General features: G+C 34.1%; 3 protein-coding genes and 1 long non-coding RNA gene across 5 annotated transcripts; 1 reads left to right on the top strand and 3 right to left on the bottom strand.

The window, feature by feature from the left end:
• Nucleotides 1-75: 75 nt before the first annotated feature.
• Nucleotides 76-8,479, bottom strand: LOC144544399 (DNA gyrase subunit B, chloroplastic/mitochondrial-like). 2 transcript variants are annotated; one of them, XM_078292907.1, is made up of 22 exons: nt 8,162-8,478; nt 7,647-7,779; nt 7,401-7,481; nt 6,993-7,106; nt 6,419-6,475; nt 6,238-6,339; nt 5,628-5,778; nt 5,245-5,321; nt 4,934-5,041; nt 4,793-4,863; nt 4,391-4,532; nt 4,133-4,231; nt 3,505-3,633; nt 2,908-3,022; nt 2,754-2,821; nt 2,178-2,291; nt 1,747-1,863; nt 1,571-1,624; nt 1,340-1,445; nt 886-1,016; nt 399-477; nt 76-296 (listed from the first exon to the last, which is right to left on the bottom strand). In XM_078292907.1, exons 1-21 carry the CDS (start codon nt 8,308-8,310, stop codon nt 409-411), a joined length of 2,187 nt encoding a protein of 728 aa, XP_078149033.1. In that variant the 5' UTR covers nt 8,311-8,478; the 3' UTR covers nt 76-296; nt 399-408. The 2 variants fall into 2 exon arrangements, with proteins under 2 accessions (XP_078149033.1, XP_078149032.1); XM_078292906.1 differs by having other exon boundaries at nt 76-477; nt 8,162-8,479.
• Nucleotides 8,480-9,342: 863 nt separating this feature from the next.
• LOC144544397 (rhomboid-like protein 20) lies at nt 9,343-13,618 on the top strand. Its single transcript, XM_078292905.1, has 8 exons — nt 9,343-9,629; nt 9,764-9,864; nt 10,174-10,314; nt 10,773-10,839; nt 11,667-11,818; nt 12,319-12,420; nt 12,765-12,887; nt 13,118-13,618. Exons 1-8 carry the CDS (start codon nt 9,599-9,601, stop codon nt 13,286-13,288), a joined length of 888 nt encoding a protein of 295 aa, XP_078149031.1. The 5' UTR covers nt 9,343-9,598; the 3' UTR covers nt 13,289-13,618.
• On the bottom strand, nt 12,800-13,207 carry LOC144544398 (uncharacterized). Its single transcript, XR_013508217.1, has 2 exons — nt 13,094-13,207; nt 12,800-12,975 (listed from the first exon to the last, which is right to left on the bottom strand). It is a non-coding gene; the product is annotated as an uncharacterized LOC144544398 (long non-coding RNA).
• Nucleotides 13,619-20,914: 7,296 nt separating the features above from the next.
• On the bottom strand, nt 20,915-25,926 carry LOC144544395 (CDPK-related kinase 1-like). Its single transcript, XM_078292904.1, has 11 exons — nt 25,289-25,926; nt 24,180-24,310; nt 23,793-23,834; nt 23,591-23,699; nt 23,313-23,391; nt 22,730-23,026; nt 22,149-22,261; nt 21,941-22,048; nt 21,729-21,791; nt 21,473-21,640; nt 20,915-21,231 (listed from the first exon to the last, which is right to left on the bottom strand). The coding sequence occupies exons 1-11, from the start codon at nt 25,790-25,792 to the stop codon at nt 21,094-21,096; spliced, it is 1,752 nt and encodes a 583-aa protein (XP_078149030.1). The 5' UTR covers nt 25,793-25,926; the 3' UTR covers nt 20,915-21,093.
• Between the last annotated feature and the right edge of the window lie 302 nt (nt 25,927-26,228).

Genomic DNA, 26,228 nt, shown 5'->3' with positions numbered 1-26,228 from the left:
CTGTACCAAACAAATCTGATCTTTTTTTTTTCTGAATGAGCAAAATCATAACTCAAAAGATATACAAAGCAACGATGTTGATGCCATTCTTAATGGTTTTGTAACAAGTGACCCAATTGAAAAACTTTCCAAATAAAAGTACATGTAATAAAAGAAATGAGAAGCTAACAAACTCTTAAATCAGACATTAACTCCCTAGATAAATCAAAATTTAAGCTTTTCAGGGAACTAAATAGAAAGACGAGAAACATGCACTAGAATATTGCATGATACTGGTAGAGGGAGCAAGTTCCAGTCTGTAGGGAAATAAGGGCAAAAGTTGGTTAGTCAAGTTCAGAAAACACTCCCTGTAATTCCATTTCATCTTTCATCTTTCTTTTTTTTCACATTTTAATTACTGGAATTTTGTTAAATGTCGAGATCCTCCACGTTGACTATGCTAGAAGCCCGTGCAATTAGCTCCTTTCTCATATCAACCTACAGAAATAAACACAATCTACCATTTTAAAAAAGAAAAGAAAAGAAAAGAAAAGAACAACCATACAAATCAGTCAAAAAAAATGACAAACCCTTTTAGCAAAATACAAAGAGAATAATTTAGATCACAATCAAAGGTTTTGGTACTTCTGTATGGGCCAAATACTAATCATACAATTACTAAAACTAATTCTTTCTTTTTTCCAATGTTTAATTAAGGCACCAAATTGGAAATAACCAGAGCAATAGGAAGGTTGGTTTAGGCTTAATAGGCTCAAATAAAGCTTTGCATAATCGAGATTTTCTGTAAATGACCAGCATGAACTGGCCTCAATTTTTTTATAATCATTGGCATATGTTTTCAGTTTCTTAAACTTTTGTTTTCTTTATTCTGGTGGTGTGGCTTACCCGAGTACCCATAAGAGAGGAAAAGACAACATTAGCCTCGGCTGCATCTTCCACTACTAATTGTTTCAGCATCCTTTTCTCAGGATTCATTGTAGTATCCCATAATTGTACTGGCATCATTTCTCCAAGACCTAAATTATTTCCATTACATAATCAAACGCTATTGAACATGGGTCACAAATGAAAGGTAATATTTGAAGTTCAGAATTATTTCTGTTTAGTATAGAAGTGGAAAGAGTCTCAAATTTTAATACTAAATTAGTATATGCATGTGCCAGGGTAAGCAAGTAGTATAGTCCAATAAGAAATTTTAAAGTAATTTGTTGGCCTGGGCTAACCAGAAAAAAATACCATTTGTTAAACAGTTTAAAACTCTATAAAGTTCTGCAAAATTCTGAGTCCTTGAGGTAATTTGGCTTCAGATTTGCAAAATAAAAAATGACCAACTTATCACCTTTGAATCTTTGCATATTGTAGTTGGAATTAGCAGGAAAGGTCTTTTGTAAGCGTTTTAGGTCATCATCATCATAGCAATAATGCGCTTGCTTTCCCCTTTCCACCTAATTATGAACAAAATTTTAAAGACTATTATTTTTTTTATTGTAAGAGAGAGAGAGAGAGAGAGAAGCTAAGCTTGGCAGCCGCCGACATGTCTTGAGAGAGAGAGAGAGAGAGAGAGTCTAACCTTGTATAGAGGGGGGACAGCTACATAGATGCATCCTTCATCAAAAAGTGCTTTCTAGATTAACCGGAGCAAGACCACATAAATTAAAACAATCAGATGAGATCCAACGTAATAAAGATGAATGAACAGCTCAAAGAAATAAAAGTAACCAAGCCATTAATCAAGTAATAAACAACCTGATATCTGAAGAAGAATGTAAGGAGAAGAGTACGAATGTGGGCACCATCCACGTCAGCATCCGTCATAATAATAATCTTATGATACCTCAGTGACTGTTTCTTAAAGTCCTCCCCCTAAACAATTCAAATTATAGAGCATAGTTAAGATATCCTCCAAAAAAATTATTCAATCTTTACCCTTCCATAATAATTTTATTTTCTTAATTATTTGTTATAAGGCATAACTCGGCATGTTCAGAAACATCAAATGTGCATAATATCTGAAACTTGATATATAGCACTATATTTCCTGCTTTCTTTGAAAATACCCAATTAAACCTTTTTGCTCTCATTGATTTAAAGATATAAGCATCTTCCGATTAATTCTTTATGTTTTCCTGGAGTGTTGGCATTTTTCACAAGTAAACATGAAGGATATAAAACGACACCTTGACTCCAAGCCCTAATGCGAGTATTAAGTTCTGAATTTCTTCATTTTTGTACATGGCAGCTTCATCCCTCCTCTCTATGTTGAGAATTTTACCCCTCAGAGGTAAAATCGCCTACAAAAGTTTATATTAAAAAAATATATATATATTAAATAAGAACCTCATGAAACATCAATCTCCAAATTTTTACTTAAAACCCTACATATATTGCATTGTGGATGCCAAACTAATTGCAAGGTGTTACAGCTAAGAGTCTTGGTAAGTGTCACCCACACTAAATTGCCTCAGAAAGGCCAGCTGCACAACAGCCAACCCTGACCATAAGTTCCCTGTGTAAAGTGTAAACCTACCAGTAAAACAATCATTGCAAACCAAACCTGAGTAAAATAACTCTCATCTCAACCCCAAACCTGATGAAGTGTTAATCAATGTGCACTGAAAGAATGGAGTAACTAGCAATTTTCTGCTGGTGCTATGAGCTGGCCTAGGAAAAATTATAGGTGATCCAAAACATCTTCCCTACAGAAAAGTGAAAGCTATTTAGGCCTATGAAAATTATCAAATATTAAGTGTTACCTGAAACATCCTATCACGGCCTTGCTTTGCACTACCTCCTGCTGAGTCTCCTTCAACAATAAATATCTCTGCAAATTTTTATGTTGCCAATAAAAAAAGGTCAGACAAGTCAGTTATGCCTGCATATGTTTCCCTGCATGCACGTGCAACGAACCTGATTCTTCAGGGTTAGTACAGGAACAATCAGCAAGCTTGCCGGGAAGAGAAGAAGATTTCAGTACACTCTTTGTTCTGACAAGTTCCCGAGCACGCTTGGCAGCCAGTGCAGCCTATGCAACAAAAGAAATTGTCATAATCCTAAAATGATAAAAAAAGGAGTTAACTAGGATTATAAAAGCTAATTCACCCTCAATCTTTCGACTTAATTGGGCTTCAATTCTGCTACTCAGTGGCAAAAATTTCTGTCATAGAAGGAAGCAATCAATATGTTCCAAGTATCTAATTGAGAATATCAATTAGGTACAACCGAGACAAAGTTAAGATAAAAACAATCCAAATATTCTTATTTAAACTCTATTCTGTGTAACAAAGCCCAGATTCCATCCCACAGGCCTTAACTTAACTAACTGTTAGCATGCAATTTTTCTTCAGATCTAATTCAACTCAAAAAAGCACCAATCTACCTAAATTTGTGCAATAAAAAAAAAAACACTATCAAAGAAAAAGTAAAAAAACTTGAATGGCTGGTTCTTGTATAATGACACTGTTACATTCAATACAGTTCTGGTTTCATCCAGTAGACATCAATTACCTTTAGGGCATTGAGAGATTTAGAAAGAATTGCATCGAGTGCATCAGGATGCAGCTCTAAGAACTCAGTGACGTTCTCTTGCACACATTGCTCGACCACTTTCCGTACCTCAGGATTTCCCAACCTTGTCTGGGCCAATTGCAAATTTTGTGAGAAAAAAGGATTTAACTTCAGGCTTAAAGCAAGGCAAACAAATAGCTAATACGTTTAGTAAAGATAATTACAGAGCAAAATGATTTTGGCTGACAAAGCATCCCCAAATTTGTCCTCAACATCACTTTTTATTAATGGACCTGTCTTGGTCTAGTATTCCTTATTTCATCCAATAAATTGTAATGTTATTTTAGATCCTGGGATGTTTTTCTGACCATTTTAATTCCTTTTTAATGCCAACTCACAATAGAACCCATAAATCAGTATTAAGTACAGAACACATAAAAAGTCTGAATTTACATTTTGACACTAACAAATTTAGTTACTTACAGGTGCGCTATAAAGAGAGGAGAAGACAAATTCTTAAGTTTTTTTGCAAGTAAACTTATTTTCATTGGATAAATTGTACTTTAGAATATCATAGTGTTTTTTATAGTTCACACTCCCTGTAAATACTAAAAAAGATAGCTGTTACCTTAGTCTGTCCTTCAAATTCTGGATTAGGGACCTTTACAGAAACAATGCATGTCAAGCCCTCCCTCACATGCTCGCCACTTAGATTGATATCTTTTTCCTGCATAAATTTCTAGGCTAAGAAAAAGAATGTACACAGGAGATACTGTTGATTAAATAAGGTTTTATATAAGATCTGACTTGATATGGCAAAATTGTAGGAAAATTTATTGCAGCAACATGCCTAAGAACCGCTGCACCATATTCAATAGATAATCACCTTTATAGCCTTGGATTTCTTCGCTAAATTATTAATGGTCCGAGTCAAGGATGCTTTCATCCCATCAATGTGCGTCCCACCATCAACAGTACGAATACTATTTGCATATCCTAGCATCGTATCTGAATATGAATCAGAACACCTACAAAAAAATTAATAAATAAAAAAATTTAATGTATTAGCCCGTCAGTTTGCAATTTTGCAAGACAGGAATTAGAATACGGAATCATGATGCCATCTAGTGAACTATCAGCATCATAAAATTTTGCTCAGTACCGGTATTAACATGATATACCGATAGTGAATCGAGTAGTACAAATAATGGTTTTAACGTGAATCGCTAAAAGCCAACTGAAGCTTAGCAGCTCAAGCATACCAATAGTTACAGGATTTTTTATTTACCATTGAAGAGCCACATCGACTGTAATTCCATCTGCCTCTTTTTTGAAGAATACAGGTTGATGGAGCGGCCTCTGTCAGAAGACCCAGTGTTAATTTTAAACCACAAACTAAAATAAAATGGACAATGAGGCATGCACAAACCTTGTCAGTGTTTAGCCACGTAACATACTCCACTAATCCGCCAGCATAACAGTATACATTATGTAACCCTCCCGAGCCAGAATCTTCTTTTGTCAATGTAATCGTAAGCTGGAAAATAAATAAAAAAGAACATATAGAAAGAGAAGTGAAAGAATAAAGCTCAGTTACATTAAATAAGTTCAATTTATCCATCAAATCTTCACTAAACCCAACATCTCTACTAACAAACACAAGAGTTCATTTTTGCACAAATTGTTCTGTCTTATTCAATTTAACTATCCTTATTTGTTTTCAGCAAGGAAAAGACGCACCTCAGGGTTCAAGAAAGCAAGCTCTCTGATCCGACCAGAGATTGTATTGAAGTCAAACTCAATTGAAGTAGTGAAAACTACAATCCAAAGTACAAACACCCGAGTTAGTTAATATTAGGCATTAGGAGCAATCACTGAACTGAAGTATGTTTTACCATGTTGCTACTCACTGGTTGACCCCACCTATGTATCAATAGGTGATTTTATCTTCATATAGGTGCTTGATTAGGTTTTTTTTTTTCAGATTTCATCAAAATTTAATCAGCCCAGGCTGTACCAATCATAACATTCAATAAACTCTAGTCGCTGAATTCAATTGTATTGAATAAAGATAAAAACAAAAAAGCAATAATGATGAGAAATAGAATAATTAAAAAATATACCATTTTTATCAGGCCAAAATCTGATAGATGTGCCCCGGCGTGTACGTGACTCAGATGTAAGAGCATAGCTAGTCAGAGGTGTAATGGGTTTACCACGTGCATAGTTTTGTCTGTATTCCTTGCCATCTCGCCATACAGTTATCTCAAGTGCCTAACAGTATTTAGATAGAGCCTATTAATGATTATTTACACCAATAAGCTAACTTGCTTGTATCAAATGACAATCAACTAAATAAAATTCGTGGATTTAAAATGGCCTAATATAAATGCTGCACTAGCAATGTCTTTGCTTATTGCTTTCCTGTCAGATTGGCATATATTTTAGTGCCCAAGTGGTGCCTCTTTGATCTTAATTTTTCCTTACAATATTTGGCATGGCCCTAAATTATGTCCGTATCCATTAACAAAAGCTAAATTATATTCCAGATAACCTTCTTATTTTCTTAAGAAAAATCTAATATCAATTAACTAGTTATCACTTAATGTGGCAAGGAAAAGGTACACAGTAAACTGGCAAAGATATGCCAGTATGGAAAAACAAATTTCTTCCTGATTCAAAAAGGTACTACAAAAAATTGAATTTTTCTTACAGAAGTACAGATGAAATTACCTCAGACAAAGCATTCACAACAGACAAGCCAACACCATGAAGACCACCAGAAACACTGTATCCACTGCTGGTCCCACCAAACTTGCCGCCTGCATGTAACACCTAAATATTTTTTTTAATATTTAGAGAAGTCCGACATGAATATAATTTAATTTATTATACTCTCTTTATGTGAGAATACCGTCAAAACTGTCTCCAGAGAAGATTTCTTTGTGGATGGATGCATATCTGTTGGAATCTGCAAGGCAATCAATGGTAGTAACTTAGCATATATGCAACAGTGAATAAAATTTTATCACATAATTGGTGCATCTTGAGATTAGTAAGTGTTCCTTGCACTTGAGGCATATAGCATTGAAAAGATAAACACAAGAAATCCAATAAAAATCTTATCATGTAGTGAGTCCACAACAACACTTCCATGGTAAAACAAGAATGAATCTCAAATTTAGGGGGGGGGGGGGGGGGGGGGGGGGTTGTTTCAAACAGCAGAAATAGCACCTTCATGATGTTTTAGAGTTACAATTCCAAGAATCTAAACACTAACCCTCAGTATCAATTGAAGGGACCAATGGCACTCATAGTCCCACCTAAAAGTACTTAATTAATTCCCCATGCAAACAAAAGACCAACAGCCAAGCTTGACAAATTATTTTGGCAATTAGGATTATAATTTCAAGATTGCTTAATATACAACCACATGCTACTTCAAAAAAAACAAAACAAAACAAAACAAGAAAAAATTATAATTATACCCCTCGGCCATTGTCAGTTACGCTGACTGAGTTGTCTTCATGAAGAATGACATCGACCTTGCTGGCAAAACCAGCCTGAGCTTCATCTACCGCATTGTCAAGAATCTCGTACACCTATATAGGGAACATTGCAAAAAAAAACACTAAAAAAATAGTAACATTGCAAGAAATAGAACACAAAACGTTTTAAGAGAACCACATCACCATTTCTTTCAGCTCATTGGTATACTTAGAAACAGTGAGAAAGATGTAGTCAACAATTTATTTAAGAAAATGATAAACTGAGAAGACATACAGATGCATTGTGTTCTGCAGGGTAAATTAATTGAGGTTTTACAAGGGGGCACAAATGTGATTTACCATAAATAAATTAGACCACAAAAGAAACCAGTGTACAAAATTGCATACCAAGTGGTGCAATCCGCGAGGCCCTGTGCTCCCAATGTACATACCTGGCCTCTTTCTGACGGGATCCAGCCCCTCTAGCACCTAAAATTTAGGATAAGATAATTAAAGGAACTTGACTGCAAGGACTTATCTCATCTTTACCCATGAAATGAGGCTCTTTTGAAAATTCCATGTTGACAGAAATGCATGCATTATCCTTTTAAGGTTATATGAGATGCATGCACAAAATTACAAAATTCCCTTTACCTGAATCTGTTCGGAGCCATAGGACTGAGCCGAAGGTCTATCTTGGACGGCATCTGATGCTGCTCTAGAAGCCATAAAAGTACGAACGTCCAATTTATTATATAGATTACCCTGTGGTTCAATCTTCCATACCCTAAAAATAAGAAATAAATTTAAAGCACCAACAATGCTAATGCAAACTATAATATTATGGAAAATTTAGTCTGATTTAAGCCTCTGTTATAAAGGATTATGGCAATTGGCCATAATCATAAGCACTCACGTATAGTGTACACCAAAAGGACTTTCTTGCAAAACCAAATTATATTCACAAACCAAAACATAGAGCTCAAGAACAAAATATGGGGATGATTTTGTTCCCAGAAGCGAAGTATTTCGTAACAAGAAATATAACAACATTTGAGAGACCAAAATGAAAACAAGACAAACACAGACGGACTGAACCCCTCCCCCAAAAAGCGCCACTCACACACACACACACACACTCAGACACACACATAAGCAGAGTAAGATACCTCGGTTTGAGCGAAAGGTGGGAGGAAGAGGAAGAGGAAGAAGCAAAAGAAGAGAAAGGCCGAGAATAGTAGACTGAGGAGGAAAAGAGCCGGCGGAGCAGAAGCCGGAGGTGGAGAGGCGTCGCCGAAACGGGTTTGAGGAACGCCATTGGAGCCCAGGGGAAGAAGCTCGAAATACGAGTGATGAAAGCCTTCAATACAATCCACTTCTTACTACTAACACTATCGTTCTATCTTTGTTTTCTAATATTTACGCGGCTTGTGTGAGAAGGTGTGTCAGTATCCGAGAGGTTTTTGAGAGGGAGAAGGAGAACAAGGAATTCACATTCTCTCAGGTTATCGTACTGAGTACAATTGAATCGGATGATCAAAAATTGTTCTTTTTAACTTGGCACCAATCTCAAAACACAGATAACTGGATGAGAATAAATCTGGACTGTCAGTTTGAATTGTGGGGAATCAGGTACCTGGGAGGATACTGATCCGGAGAACAAGCCGATAGATGAAAAATCCAAATTTTCTCCATTTCGTAAATAAACGGAGACATTCTGAACCACACAAACCTTTCGATTAGGATCGGACGGGTGAATTCATTTCTCTTTATGAAACCCTATATATCTCATCGGGAAACAAAATGGGCCTGTCTGACTGAGTTTACGAGGTACAGCCACAATTTGGACTAAGCCCAATTATTTCTGGGCCGGATTCCTTTTTCTGTTAACATCGGGTTGAATGTAATTCGGTGCGGCTATATTGTGAGGAAATGGTTGTAGCGGTTCGCTGGCAGTGGGTCAATAGATCATAATTCGAATAGAATAACTTCTGGGTCCGACATGTCATAATTTTACAACTTATGGACCGCATGGTCCAGACTCCAGACCACTATACTATACCTGCACCAGAGAATTGAATTAGTATCCTCTGCATTAACTCAAAAAGGAATCCTTTGAGTTAATGTATGTGCACCGTCAGATTATCTTTAAGATTCGTGTAGATTAAATCCGCACTCATATTAAAGACCCCGACATTATAGACGAAGCACGGATGGGCTACGTTTACAATCAAACGTCCCAGATACATTAACTCAAAAAATGCTCTTTTGAGTTAATGCAGACGATGAGGACTCAGAATTTGGGATCTGAAGAATTTGAGAAATTTTATTTCGACTTCTAAACAGCTACCTCGCTTTCTCTAGTCTTGTACTTTTACCGCAAGTCAGTTCAGAAAAGCAAAATAAAAGAGGTTTTCGTCTAAATTTTAACGAAGAAATCTGGTATTTATAATAAATTGAGTAAACCAGAGACAACGAAGCAACAACCTTGCTCAGTCCTCGCCTCTGATCTTTCTATAAATTAGAAGAAATTTTTGTTAAGAAAATTCAGAAGAGAGTTTTGGGGAAGGAATTGTCGTCGGACCACATCGCCGTAGCCTTTGAAGATGCAGGGAGGAGGTGGTCGCTCCGGTTTCCGTACGGTCCAGTTACCTAATTTTCAATTTCTACCATAAATATATACTATTTTGTTTAGAATGAAAAATATACGAATTGCAAAAGCGCATTACTCTCCCCTAATTTTCTGATACTTTTGATCTGTTGATCTGTAGAGAATGCTCCTGTGACGAGGGCTTTGATAGTTGCATCTGGTTTTCTGACGGTAGCGATTGGAGCACGAGGCAAGTCCAGGCAACTAGGGGTGTCATTTCAGGTGGGTTAATTTATTTTTCTATAAGTTGATTGAATTATAACCCTAAAATTTGAAAAGGAAAGAAAGGGAAAAAATTCATGCAGGCACCTGTTTCTAACATGTAACACAAACTTTTATCTGGAATTTAAGTAAGAAAATGAATTTGGGTATTTCTCAGGTTCTATGGTCATACAGTTCATCAGTACTGTACTAAACAGCTTGAAGTATTGTGCGTATGATTATTTTAGATGATCAGTGAGTCATCACTTGTCCTGTAATATGACAACAAAGATTGTTTTTTCTTTATGAATTATTTCTGGATTTTGTTAGGACCTATCCAAGAACCCTCGAGTGTGGAGAATTGTGGCTTCGGCTTTGGCCTTTCAATCGACTCCCGAATTTCTGTTTGGCTTGTACCTTTTGTATTACTTTAGGCTTTTTGAGCGGCAAATCGGCTCAAACAAGTTCTCAGTGAGTTCTTTCTATTTCAATTTCTCAACTATTTTTTTCGGAGGGATAGCATTCATGATTTACCCTGCTTCGTCCTTGCAAGAAAAACAAACCAGAAGGGAAAAAAATGTAACTTTTGGTTTGGCTGAAAATGACATTTTTTGTATTTCATTATAGTACTATATGGTTCGAAACATTATGACTAGATGTTACCAAGTTAAGATTTATTCACGCCACACACTGGTAAATCCAAGATTTCTGCTCCTGGAACTATCAATGTGCTAAAGCCTATTTCAATTTGAGTTTGACCCAAGCACAACCCTTTGGTTCTGCCAATATTTGCAAAAGCAACTCCGAGTGCTAAATATCAGCCAATGAGTGCAAAGCCATCTCATATTTTAGGTTGAATTTTTGTTATAGTATGTATGCGGGTATGTCAGCAATTTTAATTTTCCACTTTCACTTGATTTTTTTTCCAGGTTTTTATTTTATTCACTGGTGTAGTCTCCTCAGCCTTGGAGGTTGTTGCGTTGATGCTACTTAAGGGTCTGTTTCTTATATTTCCTATTTTTTTTTATCATTTTATTGTTTACAAATTGCTACCTCTAGTGAACCTTGTAAAGCTTATTCTAGGTTCGGATTAGAAATATAAAACCTAACACACATATGCGATCTTGTAAAGGTCCAGTATCTGCTTAACTAAGGATGTCAATGAAATTTATTTACCCAATTACCCGATGCCGATGCCGTATTCCATAGGTGGGTATTAGTAGTTTTTTTTTCTTATCAGGTTAGGGTACGGGTAAGATTTTTTTTTTTTTAGAATACGGGCTAAGGATATGGGTTACCATACAGGTAAATTAATAAGTACGAAAACATATATGATAATTTGTTAATCATTCATTTATTTGCAAAATGCTTATAATTATGCAAGAGAGAGATTTATGCAATATTTCATATAGTTTCTTTAGATTAATAATTTATGTATTGTTTTAATTAATGAGACCAAAGTAGTTAATTTTTGTTATATTCTATGAAATTATGTACATGCTATGTCTAAAGTATGTATATTTGTAGGCTTAGATCATATAAATCATCGACCATTACCTCCACACAACCCATTCTGTCCCTGGTAACACACTAACACCCCTATGCTTGACCAAATATTTTCCTTTTTTTTCTCTTCCCCCTTTTTTAGAATTAACTGTAGTTACATGACTACTAGGGCTAGTGTACTCTTTTGTTACCTGACCTGATCAGTATAATATGAAATTTGTTTTTATACAAATCCAATACATTCTGGTACTTACTACAATTGTTGTTCGAATATTTTTATTGCTACTGATTTTTTCTTTGCTTATTTCTTGCTTCAGGTTCCAAGTTTAATGTTCTTGCGTCAGGACCATACAGTCTTATATTTGCCTTATTTGTGCCCTTTTATTTTGACGTTCCCATCACTTCACGTTTTCGTATCTTTGGTGTAAATCTCAGTGACAAGTCTTTTATCTACTTGGCTGGCCTTCAGGTTCAATATATATTCTCTGATATCTGATTTTTTTTTCAGTTTTAATGTATTTTACAAAATATCAAATCACTTGTGTGCTCTTGGGAGACGCAGGAAGTGATCTTCCCTTCTGTGAAAATATCTCATCTTGCAGTGTTGTTTAGAAGAAACTGACACAATGTCAGACTTTTTTCATGTTTTAGATGTTGTCAGTACATGATATATTTCTCTAGGTCTCTTCATTACACATTTGATTTTGAGGAGCGTATGAGATATATTGTACAGTTCACAGGAAATTGTGCTTTTCTTTTTAATTGTCAAGTAATGCTGTCAACTCACTCCCACACACACTGTAATTTCAAATATTTCAAAGCACGTATTGAAGTTCTTATGTGGAGATTCTTGTTCAATTTTGTTACAGAATGAAGTTCTTTCTCGCAAATTTACACGGAATTAAAATCCTTCGTTCCACTTATTTTGAAGTTCCCAATTTAATAGAGTATGCTTTATCTTATAAACAGCTTCTGTTGTCTTCTTGGAGGCGATCGCTTGTACCTGGCATATGTGGTCTAATCGCAGCTTCTCTTTATCGCCTTAATGTATTTGGCATCCGACGATTAAAGGTACATCAACAAAAAAAAGTATAGAGTTTATATAAAAATTATCCTGGTACTGCGGCTTTGACCTACCAAGTAGTCAATATATTAAAGTTTTGCGCAATCACTTCAATTTACCTCCAAGGAGTCCATCTGGTACAAGTAACACAGCAGCATACATTTTATCCCATTACCTGGCCTGAACAAGATGTAAGTGATTTGCATTATTTTAATACCTGCATTGATGAGCATAATACCAAAGTTGAAGACTATAATTAATGAAACTTTTTTTTTTACTATGGAGCTGTAGTTATACCGGTTCTTTTTAATGTCTTTTTACTTCTCAAATTGATGCATTCTGATATGTACAGATCCCGGGGGCAATATCATCATTTTTCTCAAAACATTTTGCATCCCCTTCAGCCGGTCCATCAGGTCCAGTGAGGAGAAATATTGCAGGGAATTTCTCTTCTGATATGGGTCGCCAACCTCAGGTTACTTGTTTTCCCTTTTGACAGAATTACAGTCTTGTTACTCCATACCTGTTCCTAGACGGCTTGTCACCACATTCCCCCTAAATCCCTAAGACAGAAAGAAGGGGAAAAGATTGATGTGTTGAGCACATTTTGCATCGTTTATCAAGTGGATTGTGCCTTGAGCATTATTTGCATTTATTTAATTGATACATGATTTGATAGACTTACTATTAATTATCGTCATGCAGAGGAATCACAGACCCGCAACAGTTGTACCGCCCCCAGAGCCGCCAGAAGCTTCTGTAGAAACCCTAGTTTCAATGGGTTTTGATGGAAATGCAGCAAGACAAGCTCTGAGACAAGCACGAAATGATATAAATGTGGCAACAAATATTCTTTTAGAAGCACACTCTCATTGACTGAATAATATATGGGAAAGATCATATCAGATAGGAAAATGTTGAGTCAATTATGTTAGCTGTCCTTCTAAGTTTTATAAAATTCCTGTTTTGGTCCCTGGAGTTGATTAGTTGTGTTTATCTCAGTTGCATGGTGTCCCTAGATTAGGTCCTTAGAAATACTGGCTTGGAATAAGACTTCACATGCATTTGGTACTTTCTATAATTCCCTTTTTTCACTAAAAAACTAATGGTAGAACAAATCATTCATTTTACACTCCAAGGACCAAAATGGAACATTTGAAACTACAAGGACCCATTTCATAATTTACTCCAAGTTGCTTATAGTCATCTTTTTTGCTGGGAAGGGAGGGTGTGTCGTACTAACCGTTGTCTGGTGATTTCAATGTAAAATTGGTTTACTTGTTAATTCTTTGTACTTCTCTGGATTAAATGATGACTTAAAATTGGTTTGCTTGTTAATTCTTTGTACTTTGTTAATTTTTGGTGCCACCCTTGAAAATGCCATTTCACTATTTAGTAACAAGTAGATTTTGGTGGCTTAAATCTTAATAACTAAATGATGCCATTTTGTGAGCAGTGGTCATTCTAGGATGATGCTATCTGGGTGCTACCCAACGTAATATTATTTGCTCACTAGTTTGTATATACCGGGAAAAAAGAAATCAAAACAAATAAAAACATATGGTAGATGAATTGAATGGAAAAGGATTTTATTCTTGTCGAACAAGAGAAGAATTGAAGAATTAGAAATAGTGAAATTGGGTTTAAACTTTTGCAATTAAAACCCTATTTTTTACATTTGGCTCCCTTTTCTGTTCCTCTGTGAGTCAATTTATTATTTCATAGCAAAGATGGAACAGAGGAATTAGCATTTTTCTAGAGATGAGTTTGACTCATTTATCTATACTCTTTCACTCTTCCACTATTTTACTCTTTCACCATCAACCGAACAAGATCATAACAGTGAGGAATTGAAGGCTATTTCAAATTCCACCTTTTCATTTTCTCTGTTCCATATTTTGGGCTTCTTATTTTGGCTTTGTTCGGCAACAGCTCCAACTTTTACTGTTCACGTAACTGGATTTTTTTCCCCACGTGAACAGTAAAATTCAGTTCAAAAATTTCACAGCCCATTTCTATTCTCATTTCTTTGAGCCCGCCGAACAGGGCCTTCGTGTAGACAAGGGAATTCAACACCCTAAAATAATGGAATAAACCTTACATCTATAGATATTACATGATATATTAGCATCTTTTGACGATGCTCTAACAAAAGTTAATGTATTGTTGGGGGCAAAGATTTTAACATAACATTTTTGGCTTCGTGCAACGAACAGAATATAAAATTAAAATAGCATTGCATATGGTTTATGCGCTGCATGAAGCCAAAACTGCTCTGTTAAAATATTTACCCGTATTGTTAGTTATTAGTTATTACCTATTGAACTATATTATAGCCAGGTACTATTTGATATCTCATATAAAATCTCATGCTAAATATGAACATTTGCAAATTTGAAATCATTTAGTAATAATAAAACACATGTTAAATTTCATTATTTTTTTCATAGTTAAAAATATGTGGTGACCAACCGAAATTTTTTTTATAAACCATAATTAGAAAAAACATTTTTCTGAAACCAACATGATTATTTTTATTTTTTTACAAAAATCATAAGAACCGAAATGCTATTTCGGTCCTTTTTTTGGGGGGGGACCGAAATGGCATTTCGGTCCCAGCCGTTTTCACATATTTCGAGAAAAAAATATGTTGAAAATTGTAAAAATACCTGGGACCGAATTACCATTTCGGTTCCAAAAAAAAAAATTCGGGACCGAAATAGCATTTCAGTCCTTATGGTTTTTTGTAAAAAAAAAAAAAAAAAAGAGTAATCACCTTGATTTCAGAAAAATGTTTTTTCTAATTATGGTTTATAAAAAAATTCTGACGAACCACTACCATAATATCTAATTTAAAAAAAAATCGACTTAGTTATGCTCCTTGGGAGGATTATGAATGGATAAAAGTACTTCTGCCTCTTGATTATAGTTCCCGGATTAAGACAAACTTTCATGATAAATTTTGATATATGAAATCTTCTACGGCTAGGTTGAATGGAACCAAACATTTAGACACTATCTAGTATCTAGTCTAGATATTGCCGATACGGGAGAGAATCAGAGGAGACAAGGTGGTCCTGAAATAAGATATTATTAAATAATATTTTATAAACTTTTTGACAAAAGGATAGGGGATGTAGCTCAGATGGTAGAGCGCTCGCTTAGCATGCGAGACATCTCTCTTTTAATGTTTTTTAGTCTTTAGATTGTGTTTACTCATTTAGGGACACTCTTATAATTACGGGTGCAACCGTTCATTTATTCATTTCGAGATACTTTAAAAATTAGGAATGCAAACGGGTCGGATATTATTTGTATCTAAAAATTAGATATGATATTTATACGGATATAGTTTCAAATCTAAAAATTAGGGGTGCAACCACCCATTTACTCGTTTTGGGATACTCCAAAAATTAGGGGTGCAAATGGGTTGGATATTATTCGATCGTACCCGAATCTGTATTCAAAATTTAGATACAGATATCCGAATATCCGTATCTATACAGATATAGTTTTAAATTTTAATTATTTGTATTCAAATAGTAGATATATATTATATAATTTAATATATATTATTTACTAGAGTGAGTCTATGGTACTATGCATATTACGATTTGTTACCGTACTACAGCTCTATATTTGAGTTTTCAAATCCTAACGGTCGATCCGAACCGTTCATCTTGTTCTCCATATTAATATGTGTTTGGAGACCAAATTTTACATTTTTTGAAATTTTTTTACTATTTTTTTAGATTTATTGAAAATCACTGTTTTTGAATGGTCCAGAATTTTCAGATCAAGTGATTTTCTAAATATCTAAAAAAATTGTAAAAAAATTTCAAAAAATGTAAAATTTGGCCTCCAAACACATATTAATATGGAGAACAAGATGAACGGTTCGGATCGACCATTAGAATTTGAAAACTCGAATATAGAGTCGTAGCACAGTAACAACCCGTAATATGCATAGTACCATAGACTCACTCTTATTTACTATTATAAAAAGCAGATATTCGTATCTAATATCCGATCTGTATCCATCTAATATCCAATTCGTATTCCTATCCGAAAAATAAAAAAAACAGATACGATATGATTTTACCCCGATTTTTTTATTTATATCCAAAAAATAAATTAAATTTAAAAAATTAACCGAACCGGTCATCAAATTTGAAATCTACCCAAACCGGTTAACCGTTAACCGGACCAAATTTCCGGTTAACGGTTAACCGGACCCTTTGAAATAGTCCGGTTAACCGTTAACCGGAAATTCGCTTAACCGTTAACCGAACCCGATTTTTTTTTTTTTCACTTTTTTTACTTTTTTTTAAAACAGAAAATTTAAAAAAAAAATTTCTATTGAAAATATACATGAAAATTCGTATTTAGATTTATCAAATTTACACCAAAAAAATTTGTAAATCAAATATGAAATTTAAAATTATAGAAAAATACACATACACATACACATACACATACACATACACATATACATACACATATACATATACATATACATATACATATTATATATGAAATTTAAAATAATATGTATATGTGTATGTGTATGTGTATGTGTATGTGTATGTGTATGTGTATGTGTATGTGTATGTGTATGTGTATTTTTCTATAATTTTAAATTTCATATTTGATTTACAAAAAATTTTGGTGTAAATTTGATAAATCTAAATACGAATTTTTATGTATATTTTCAATAGAAAAATAGAAAATAAAAATTTAAAATTTTCTGTTTTAAAAAAAAAGTAAAAAAAAAAAAAAAAAAAAAAAAATTGGTAACCGTATATGTATATGTATATGTATATGTATATGTATATGTATATGTATATGTATATGCATATGCATATGCATATGCATATGCATATGTGTATGTGTATGTGTATTTTTCTATAATTTTAAATTTCATATTTGATTTACAAATTTTTTTTGTGTAAATTTGATAAATCTAAATACGAATTTTCATGTATATTTTCAATAGAAAAATAAAAAAATTTAAAATTTTTTGTTTTAAAAAAAAGTAAAAAAAGTAAAAAAAAAAAAAAAAAAATCGGATTCGGTTAACGGTTAAGCGAACCAACGAATCCGGTTAACCACTAACCGGACCCAAACCAAATTTCCGGTTAACAGTTAACCGGACTCTTTTAAAGGGTCCGGTTAACCGTTAACCGGAAATTTGGTCCAGTTAATGGTTAACCGGTTTGGGTAGATTTCAAATTCCACAGCCGGTTCGGTTATTTTTTTAAATTTAATTTATATTTTGGATATAAATAAAAAAATCGGGATTTTACCACTATCCGATCCATTGGCTCCCTTACAATAAAATGATGATTCCATGAAAAATACTGTAAACCAATTAAAGGAATATAAGCAGTCTCTGTAGATGTCAGCCACGTTTTGTATTATTAGTTTGTTACATAAGAAATCTAATGTGTCTGATTTTTGCTAAATTCAAGATCTTTTAAGCATATTTTTTATATTACTTTTATAATTTTCTTTAGTAGATATTAAAAGTGTGTTTTGTAATTGCTTGGTCATTCCAATATGTCAAGTATTTTCATTAACAATTACAAAATATGCTAACATAAACAGGTCTAATAATGAAAAGCTTGTTAATTATGAATCGAGCTACAACCGAGCGAGCTGGATCTGGGGCATCTGAGCTAAAACCTCAGCTTGAAATCATGACAAGCCAGTCCGAGCTAGCTCGCAAGTTGACAAACTGGCTTGCTGGGTCTCAGTGAATCTTGTTTTAAGAAAAAATAAATTCTACAAACTTTTTGAATCGAGCTGAATCGAGCTGAACCGAGCTAGACAGTATAAAATGCACATAAATTTATACAAATTTACAAATTGATGTCTAGCCGAGCTGAATCACGAGCTAGTAAGCAAACTAGGCCTCAAGTTGAACTCCTTAATTCAGGACCGAGCTAGTAACGAGCCAACCCGGTATAGTAACAAACGAGCTGTTAGTGAGCGAGTCAGATGTGAGTCACGATCGAACCAAGAGCTACGAGTTTTTTGTCACCCCTACTTGTAGCTTTGTAGATAAGAATAGAGTTCATTCATTATAGGTTCATACTAATTTATGACGATCATGCTTTTGGAAATCATTAATGAATGAACTTTCAGCAGGCACTGTCTGTGTATTAACTGTACTCATACTTTAATAGCTCTTTAATCGGTCCATACTCCGTAGCAATTAATGTCTAGCCTTCACAAATATTTACAATACACACACACACATAGGAATATGCTAGCATGCTACACGTAACATAGCTTCCCTCCGTGCAACGGCTCAATATTCGACTTTTCAAAATCCTAACGGTCGATCCGAACAGTTTATCTTGTTCTCCATATTAATATATGTTTGGAGACCAAATTTTACATTTTTTGGAATTTTTTTACTATTATTTTAGATTTATTGAAAATCGCTATTTTTTTATGGTCCAGATTTGCTAAAAACAGCGATTTTCAATAAATCTAAAAAAATAGTAAAAAAAAAATTCCAAAAAATGTAAAATTTGGTCTCCAAACACATATTAATATGGAGAACAAGATGAACGATTCAGATCGACCTTTAGAATTTTGAAAAGTCAAATATTGAGCCGTTGCACGGAGGGGAGCTATGCTATGCATAGCATGCTAGCATATTCCTATATATATATATATATATATATATATATATATATATATATATATATATATATAGTCCGGCTAATGTCATAACGTTATAATTTCAGCATAAGTTATAATGAGTCCGTTTTTGAGATTTTGAAGTCCGAATAACCGATCCGAACCGTTCATCGTGTTTTCCATATTAATATGTGGTTGGAGACCAAATTTTATATTTTTTGAGATTTTTTTACTATTTATTAAGTCATTTTGAAAATCGCTAATCCAACGACAATATTAAAACCAAAAGGCACTGTTGGATCAGCGATTTTCAAAGTGGTAGAATTGTTGGTATTCTAATTTGCTTATATTCTAATTGTTGTTACACATAAAAAATAAAAAAAATCTTCTAAATATCTATCCCCATCAAAACTTAAAAATTACTTATTTTCCCACAAAAAAAACAAATGAATTTGAAAAATTATTATCATACGATTTGAAAACGAACAAGTCAGATTTGCTTAAAAGCTCCTTGAATTTGAAATCAGTTTTTTTATTCATTTATTTTTGAAGTCGGAATTAAAATACCAGTATTCTATATTTAAAGGTGGGATCACCTAAGCAAGTAAAGTTATATAAATCATGTTCAGACTTTAGATTAAAATTTATTTTCAGAGATTGTCATTTTTATTTTATTTTTGAAAGGTCAGTGGGCTGGCTATTATCAAATTTGTTGAAATTAATAATTATTAAATACTCTTAATATTCTCAAACCCCGAGTTTTGTATGAACCGGGCCATCGATTGGATACGGTTCGGTTCGGTCGAGTCACCATCATAACTTGGACATGATTCCTTTTATTTCAAAGTTTTATCCAAGAACAGTACATGTTTGAAATATATAATTCTCATACTTTCAAATAAAAGCTTAAAATTAGATTAAAGAAATGAAATATGAGAAAGGTTATTTGTTTTTAGTGGATAAATAAGTAATTTTTTTTTTAAAAAAATTGAGTCTTATGATGGGTAAATAAGCAATTTAGAATACTTCAATGGATATACCAACAATATTTTTAATATGGACGCATAATTTGATCCGACCCGGCATATTAAGTCCAATTATTGCTGAATTGCACCTATAGCCAGTCGCGTAGCTAGGATTCGAGGGATGGGCAAAAAAATTCGGGTTAAGGAGTTATCGGGTCGGTAGGCAAAATTAATTTATATGCTTGAATTATTTTTATCAATTTTATCAAATTATAAATCAAATTTAAACAGAAATCAAGAAAAACATTAACACTCAATAATTTTAGTCAATTATCAATTACAATTTGCAAATTAACTCATTCAATTGAATTGCAGTATTAAATTGTCAAAGGACAAGAGTAGGTAATCTAATTTCCGAAAGTAGACAGACAAGTATATTTATACTAATTAATATCTATTTTTAAAATCTCAGGGTAGAAAATATGGTGGCTCTGCCACTGCCTATAGCATGTTATTTATTTTTCTAATTGGAGTCTTTACTGTTATGCTTTCAACACATGTCAGTCTAATATTTGCAAGTTGAAAGGGGATTGGAGTGCTAGGTCTGTATAACAAAGGCTCCTAGTAGGAAAGGTGTGTTTGACCAAATAAAAAAAAAAAAAAAGAAAGATCCTATACCTGTATTTAATCCAGAGATATTAAATTAGGAAAGGTTATACTAGGCAAAATACTTGTCAACTTAAGCACAACTGGGATACTTTCTCCAGCGAGAATGTAGAATGGCTGAGTTCTCAAAGTCTTTATAAATTAAATTAGTTCATCAGATGCAATGCGGGGTTGATATGAACAACCGTCATTTTATAGACGAGTAAAGAAAGAAGGGGAAAAAAAAAAAAAAAACATAAATTCCCTCTAGAGTCTGATCTCCACTAAATCACTATTCATTCTATACATACCTTTTTAACTAAACTACAACCCAAGAAAAATTGGAGCTAATTTGGGAAAGTTAACTGTGATCCTAAAGTTGCATTATGTAAATTGACTATGGCATCAGAATTTTCTTATCTAGGCTTTCGGAAAGTTGCGGGAAGACACCCCATGCAATAGCTTCAGAAACCCTCGAAAGCTGAGTTTACCATCCGAGTGCCTTATTAAATCCTTTAGTACCACATGAACAGGAACAGAAGGGCTGAGACCAAGCTCCTGAAGAGAAAAAAATAAAATACAAGGCAATTAAATAATAAGTGCAGCTGTCATCTGTACCAGTATTGTTCCTCAGTGCTGGTTAAATCTAAGGGTTACTTATGCAAGCTCTTTAATCCAAACTCTAACAGTGTCAGATCTGAGCTGCTCTCAGCTGGTATATACTGGTAAAGGTTCCAAGTGTTTGGATATCACGGAGTGTTACACGACCCTTGATTGAGTATCATAATATCGATCATACCGATGCAAGTTCTTCAATCATTATCGGCCGGTTGTTATCTTGGTCGAATATATCAAAAGCGGTGCGTGCATGATGCTCCCATGTTTCAAGACCTTCCATCTGGTAGACACTAACAGCTGCAGCTGCGAACTCATTGAAATCTAATTTTCTGTACTGTAGAGAACTCACCTGAATAAATAATACGACAAAAGAACATATCACATCAGAAATATAGAAGGTAATATTTATTTCATAGAAATTTCTTAACAAAACGTACCACGTTGACAAAATCAATAACCCTGGAGTCCTTCATAGCTTCAGTGGAGCTTTCCACCAAGGCCTACATCGAATACAATATTTACTCAAAATCATTACAAAAACAAAAGTTCAGAAGTATTGATAATGCAGATCACTTTGATCTTCACCCACTACAATAACAAAATGTGCAAAAATCAAGTTCTGAAAGGAAGAATATGTAAAAAGGCTCACTGTTTTAAGGTTTTGTAAAGAGATATAGCCATTCTTGTTCGGCTCCAAGAGCTTGAATTGCTCTTGCATGTACAATTGTTGTGTTGTTGTCAATGTCTTTGCAAGTGCCTAACAAGCAAAAACCCAAGATGAAAAAAAAAAAATTAATATTTCATCTTGAAATCTTTCAAGTCAAATATAGATGAAAGTACTGGTGTTTGGGCATTACCCTTAAAGCCGATTTCCTCAGAGAAGAAGAGCACACATAAGCTCTTATTAACTTGTATATTATAATATCCAATGGGATCTTCACTTGATGTGACTCGCGAATCCATGGATGACCTTTTATTAAATTGAAAGGAACCCAAAGTCAAATATTGTAAACAGCAAATTACTGGGCCTTAAAAGTTCAACCCTATATTTGGATCTCCTTTTCATTTTGCATCTAAAATACAACTATATTAGCACATTGAAACCTCATACCAAAAGGTAGGTTCCCGTATGTGCAATTAGGTAATTGTGGACATGTCTTTGTATACACCCGTACTTATCTAATGCATGTACGAATAGATATATGAATATATGTAAACATGCATTATTTTTACTGGGGGGCTCGTATCCGGGTACACGTTCAAACATGAATGCGTACACGGGTAGATGAAAGTATCTCATGATGGGTAAATGGATATATGTGTGTGTGTGTGTGTGTGTGTGTGTGTGTGTGGACATGGATCTATGCAATGATGCATATCCATATATGGATGCCCATTCAAAACAGACAAATCATAGATATAAGCTAAGCAAACATACAGAGAGCTTGTGAGGCTGTCATTCTCTTGCGATAGTCTTTATTAAGAAGCCGTTTAACAAAATCCCTGGCCTCCACTGACAGAGAAGGCCATGGTGCCTCCTCAAAGCTGGGCTCAGCCTTGAGAACTGCACGAAATATACCCGACTCGGTGCGGGCCCAGAAAGGACGGGATCCGCACAATAATATATAAGAGATAACTCCTATGCTCCACATATCAGCCTCTGTGCCATACGATCTTGTCAGAACCTCTGGCGCCACATAGTAAGCACTTCCTACTATGTCATTTAACCTTTCATCTGGATAAAATAAATGAAAAAAAACAGTGATTAAGACAATAGCAAAAGGCAAATCATATTATTATTCATGATAGTGATAACAGCAATAATTATAGTAATGATGATGGAAATGGTAACGGTGACAGTGATCGTGATATAATAGCAACTATCAAGGAAAGAGTTACATCACCAATAATAATGATAAAGCACATAAAACAAATGAAACTAATTCCCAATCATTACTGTACCTACACAAGACCAAACATGTATAATACAGAAATCTGGTATATATCTTTACTATTCTTACCAGGCTTAACGAAGTCAGACAAGCCAAAATCAATAGCCTTCAATGTAGAATCATCATCTTTCGACGCAAAGAGAAAATTCTGAAAAATAAAAATCACAAAAAACTTAGTTTTGAGTAATTTAAGACCGGTTCCAAATAAATTTATGTAATTGTACCTCGTTGCTTATTTCTATTATTAAAGCACAACTGAGGCTAATTTAAGCTAGAAAAACTAACCAGTATGCCTCTAAAAGGAGTATCAAAGCAGGAGCAACATGAAAAATATACATACTGCATACCTCAGGTTTAAGATCCCGATGTACCACTCCTTGTAGATGACAAAAAGCTACAACACTTAAAATTTGAACGAGAACGGCTTTTGCATCCTCCTCTGAATATTTCCCTCCCCTAATTTTTTATTAGACAACAAAGACTTCAGTAGAATTTCAATAATTTGAAGGAAAATTAAAGAGAGACACTAAAGGCAATTTTGAAAGGTACCTTGAAAGGATCCGATCAAGCAGTTCACCTCCTTTGCACAACCTGTGTTTACATAAAGTCGTTAATCACCTCCTAATATCCACACTGAAATTTGGAAAGAACTAAACAGTAAACACATGGCCTGTTAGACTATACCAGTTGAGATCAGTGAAAGTATCACCGGATTTACTGATATAACTGCAATTATCTATATTTTCCTTTTACTTATGCGACTTATATATATATTTTTTTTTTAATTATTTACATCACCGTACCATTCATTTTGGGCCCTCTACTGTGGATTCCTTTTCAAAGTTCCAGTTCCAAGGTGTGTGCAAGTTAGATTTGGTAGTGCTAAATTAGGTAGGCATCTACTTCATGACAATATATATATACACACACACTTACTCCATGACTATATATACATTATCATCATCTTCATATGCATCATGGAACTGTACTAAGTTAGCGGCCCCTGTCAAAGACCTTAAAATCCGAACCTCTCTCCTGACATCTTCAATTGCTATGGCTGTTGTCATCTGAAATGAAAATGACACATAACAAATGAGGAAAAAAGATTTAGTACTCAGATATCCTGGTATTATATGTCAAAAACAACCACAGAGTAAACTTTATTCATGAATAGATATAATACTATCATACTCATAAAATTGCATACAACTTTCTATTAGTGATTAATTAATTACATACGGACCTGGCATAATTGTACCAAAAGAAAATTAAAAAATTGAACAGTAAATGACTGTTCAAGCTGAAATTTTACAGAATACAGAAGGGCATGATGAAAATCCAAGAAACAGAGTCATAAATGGAGCATCAGGACAACAGTTTAACAATAAATTTTCAAAATTCCTTTTTTTTTTTTTTTTACTTTGAAGCATTAAATTTCCTAAGACAAGTATATATTCAATGTATAGCATATCTTCATCAGATTCTGCTGTCAAACAGTAGTTCAAATAAAAGAAAAGGGACTTTCCGAAGGGATTTTTTTCAGTACTCAGAATGCACGCATACAGTTAGAACTGCTGAACACAGAATTGTCAAAAAAAAATTTAGAATAGAGGAAACCAGTGTTATTCTTTTGGAAAACAAGCAATAGACAAATAAAAAAAATTCAAAGATACCCTTTGTTGGAAAAAAAAAGATATATCCAGCTGGTCACCAGAATAAGTCAACTTGTGGAATAATCAATCCAATTAACAACTAATCTTTGCAATGATGGAGAAATTTCAAAATCTTCCTTTTCTAACTAGTACAGATAACACCTTAACCGTACTAAACACAAGTATAATACAAAAATTAATTTAATAAAATGAATATTAAAAAAATATACAATATAACAAAGTATTATTCTATTCACTCAAACAAATACTTTTGTAATAAGGACAATTATAATTTTCAAATCAGATAATTATGCATGAATAATCACAATTTATAATTTTCAAATCTTGGTGCAGTAAAGAACAGCTAATCTGTAAATAGAATTACCAGTATACCTTAGTTTTAGGGATCACTTTGACAGCGGCCTCTTCACCTTTCATATCTCCTTTCTTGACCTTAGCAACACAAGTATACCCAAAATGCCCCCGACCCACCTCTTCCCCAAATTCATACTTGGAAAAAAAATTCTTCAAAAACCCGAAATTTTTGTCTAATCCGAATTCCTCAACTCCTTCTTCTGGTATTGAAGATCCGTTAGGCTTTACCGAGCCGTGCCTTCGTCTGAGCAATGCCTTGATGTGTTTAGCTGGAGAAGGAGGTGGGAATGCCTTTTTCAATAAATGGAGAGGTGTAGTAGGTCTTTTGGGGGTTGAATTCGGATTTGATGGAGAAGATTTGACCGAGGCGGGAAAGGGGCTTGGTAGGTAAAAAGGGAAGAACTGTTTTGGACTAGTAGGTCTAGATTCGATTTGATAGTCGTTTGCTGTTTGATCATTTTCAAAGATTTCTTCTGGTTTAGTTCCATCTTTCGTTGTTGGTTTTGCGTAGCACAAACCCATGACGAAAAATAAGGAAGAGAAATGGAGATTTAAGTTCAAAATTTAGCCTAGCTTTCTAGGAGGAAAGAGTTCTTGGATCGTTTCTCTTTTCTCAAAAAAGTTCTAGAAGGAAATGTACATGAAGGTGGCAACCATTGAAGATGGTGAGAGCTTCCTTCCAGAGGGAAGATGCTGATGCAGAGTGCAGAGAGAAGGGAATAAAGAATGTGAGAGTAAAGAGCCAAGAGAGAGAGAAGGGGAAAAAAATTAAAGAAAAGACAAGGAAAGCAAAGGAATCCTCCCTCTTTTGCTTTTTAGGTTTTGCTTCTTTCACTTTGTAAGATGTGATTTTTCAAATCAACCAGTTAGATTTGGATTTGGTTCTCTTTCATTTTGAATTTCTCAAACACCAATCAGGAAAATTATTATTGAAATAAACATTTGTTTAATTATGAGA

Source organism: Carex rostrata, chromosome 26 (genome assembly GCF_964058835.1).
Source record: "Carex rostrata chromosome 26, lpCarRost1.2, whole genome shotgun sequence".
Taxonomy (NCBI): Eukaryota; Viridiplantae; Streptophyta; class Magnoliopsida; order Poales; family Cyperaceae; genus Carex; species Carex rostrata.
The sequence above is the reverse complement of the archived record's forward strand: the minus strand, read 5'-3'. Positions and strand labels throughout refer to the sequence as shown.